Source organism: Arvicola amphibius, chromosome 8 (genome assembly GCF_903992535.2).
Source record: "Arvicola amphibius chromosome 8, mArvAmp1.2, whole genome shotgun sequence".
Classification (NCBI taxonomy): domain Eukaryota; kingdom Metazoa; phylum Chordata; class Mammalia; order Rodentia; family Cricetidae; genus Arvicola; species Arvicola amphibius.
This window is the reverse complement of record NC_052054.1, coordinates 105404600-105406397: the sequence shown is the minus strand read 5'-3', so window position 1 is coordinate 105406397 and position 1798 is coordinate 105404600. Positions and strand designations below refer to the sequence as shown.

The 1798-nt window shown below is 60.1% G+C and overlaps 1 protein-coding gene across 1 annotated transcript; it reads right to left on the bottom strand.

The window, feature by feature from the left end:
- Window positions 1-276: 276 nt before the first annotated feature.
- Nppc (natriuretic peptide C) lies at window positions 277-1029 on the bottom strand. The gene is made up of 2 exons (XM_038341105.1): window positions 940-1029; window positions 277-567 (listed from the first exon to the last, which is right to left on the bottom strand). Exons 1-2 carry the CDS (start codon window positions 1027-1029, stop codon window positions 277-279), a joined length of 381 nt encoding a protein of 126 aa, XP_038197033.1.
- Between the last annotated feature and the right edge of the window lie 769 nt (window positions 1030-1798).

Sequence of the window (1798 nt, the reverse complement as noted above, 5' to 3'; positions counted from 1 at the left end):
AAGGCGGAACCCGATCTATGACCTTGCTCATGTTCTTTGACCACTTCATTTTCATAATCTGTAAAATGGGATACGTGAGGTAGCAGGCAAATGTCTAGTTTACACTTGATCCCATGCCCGGATCGGTTGGGGGAAGGTCACAGAGCACAAGGATCAGGGAGGAGGAAATCAAACCGCTTGCGCTAGGCGGTGATAGGGCTAGGTTCTCCCTGGTGCAGAGCTAGGCGAGCTGGGAGAGTCGCATGGTATTACTTACCGCCGCCAGGGGTCGCTGCACTAACATCCCAGACCGCTCATGGAGCCGATCCGGTCCAACTTGAGGCCAAAGCAGCCTTTGGACAAGCCCTTCTTGTTGCCGCCTTTGTATTTGCGCGCGTTGGGGTGCTCGTGCAGAAGGCGGGCCCAAGCAGCCCGGGACTTGGTGTCCACGCGCAGGTCCCGGAGCAGTCGCGATCGGTCTCCCTTGAGATTGGCGCCCCCGCCGCCTGGAGTCTTGTCACCCTTTTTCTGATTGCCACCAGCTGCCTGGGGCTCCGCCAGCTCTTCCCCTGGAGGGGTTCGCGGGCCCTGTAGGAAAAAAGAGTGGGCAGGTGAAAGAGTACACGGATGTAGCGCAGGTGACTTTTGCGGGCCCCAGAGTGGAGTGGCCCTCCCCAGCCGTGAGCGCGCCCCCACTGATGTGGAACAGCTGAGTCCAGCATCCACCTGCCATGCAGCCCTTGCTCCTGCTCCTTCGGGGAGCCCCCTTGCCCTTCCCGTGCCGCTTGTCCTGCTGGGCACATTGGGGACACTGGAGATGTGCATGACATTCTCCCGAAGCTGAGGAATGATTCAGTTAAGTCCTAGCTTTGTAGGCACAAGTCCGAAGGGTCTTCCTTTCCTGCGCGCCGCATCCTCCCACGCCTCTCACAAACCAAGTGTCCCCGCAACAGCACCCACCTTTGGTGGCGTCCCGGGCTTGGCCTCGGAGAGCCGGAGTGAGAGTAGCGTTAGCAGCAGGGCACAGGCGATCAGCTGGGAGAGGTGCATGGTGCCGATGAAGCCGAGGGTGCAGTCTGCAGCTGGGACGGCCGGTGAGCAGTCCGGCAGGCGGATGCGGAGCAGGCTGGCTAGGCGAGCGCGGGTCCCACTGCTGCACGGCGCCGGCTGGGTGCGCTCTGAGTCCGTGGCTCGGCTGGTGCCTTTATAATCCAACCTGCCGCTGATGTCATCTTCCCGCCCACCGGGCAGCCAGGGCCAATGGCACAGCGCACGAGGCCGAATCGACGGCCGGGAGGGGGGCGCGGGTGCTCCCCCTTCTGCCCCCACCCACATCCCACCTCCAAAGAATCCCGCGGCTCGGCCGGCTGCGCTCAGAGCCACAGAGCGGCGCGCAGAAGAGAATTTCATTTGTAGAATGAGCTCGCTCTAGTCCTCAGGCTTCTAGTCGTCCAGGGCGCTGTGTACCGACTGGGTCTTCACCGCGCGCCCTGTTCCTGGTATGCATCTGTACTACTCTTGCAGGTGCAAAGACTTAGAAGAAATGTCCTTTATGCACAGGTAGAAAGTTGGTGCAGCCTGAAATCCAAGTAGATCGCCCTGTTTCCAGACTCTTCCCTAATGCCTGACACGTGTTAGATAGGGTGGAAGAGCTGACCTCCCCCGCCCCGCCCCGCTCTTACATTGGGGAGGCAGAGGATGGGGTCTAGAGATTCCCAGTGGGAGCGCTTGCCTGCTGTAGCTGTAAAGGAGAGGTGTAAGCCTCTAGTACCAGAGCAAGGATGTCCTCAATCCATGTGTATGAGCCAAGGATGGGAGT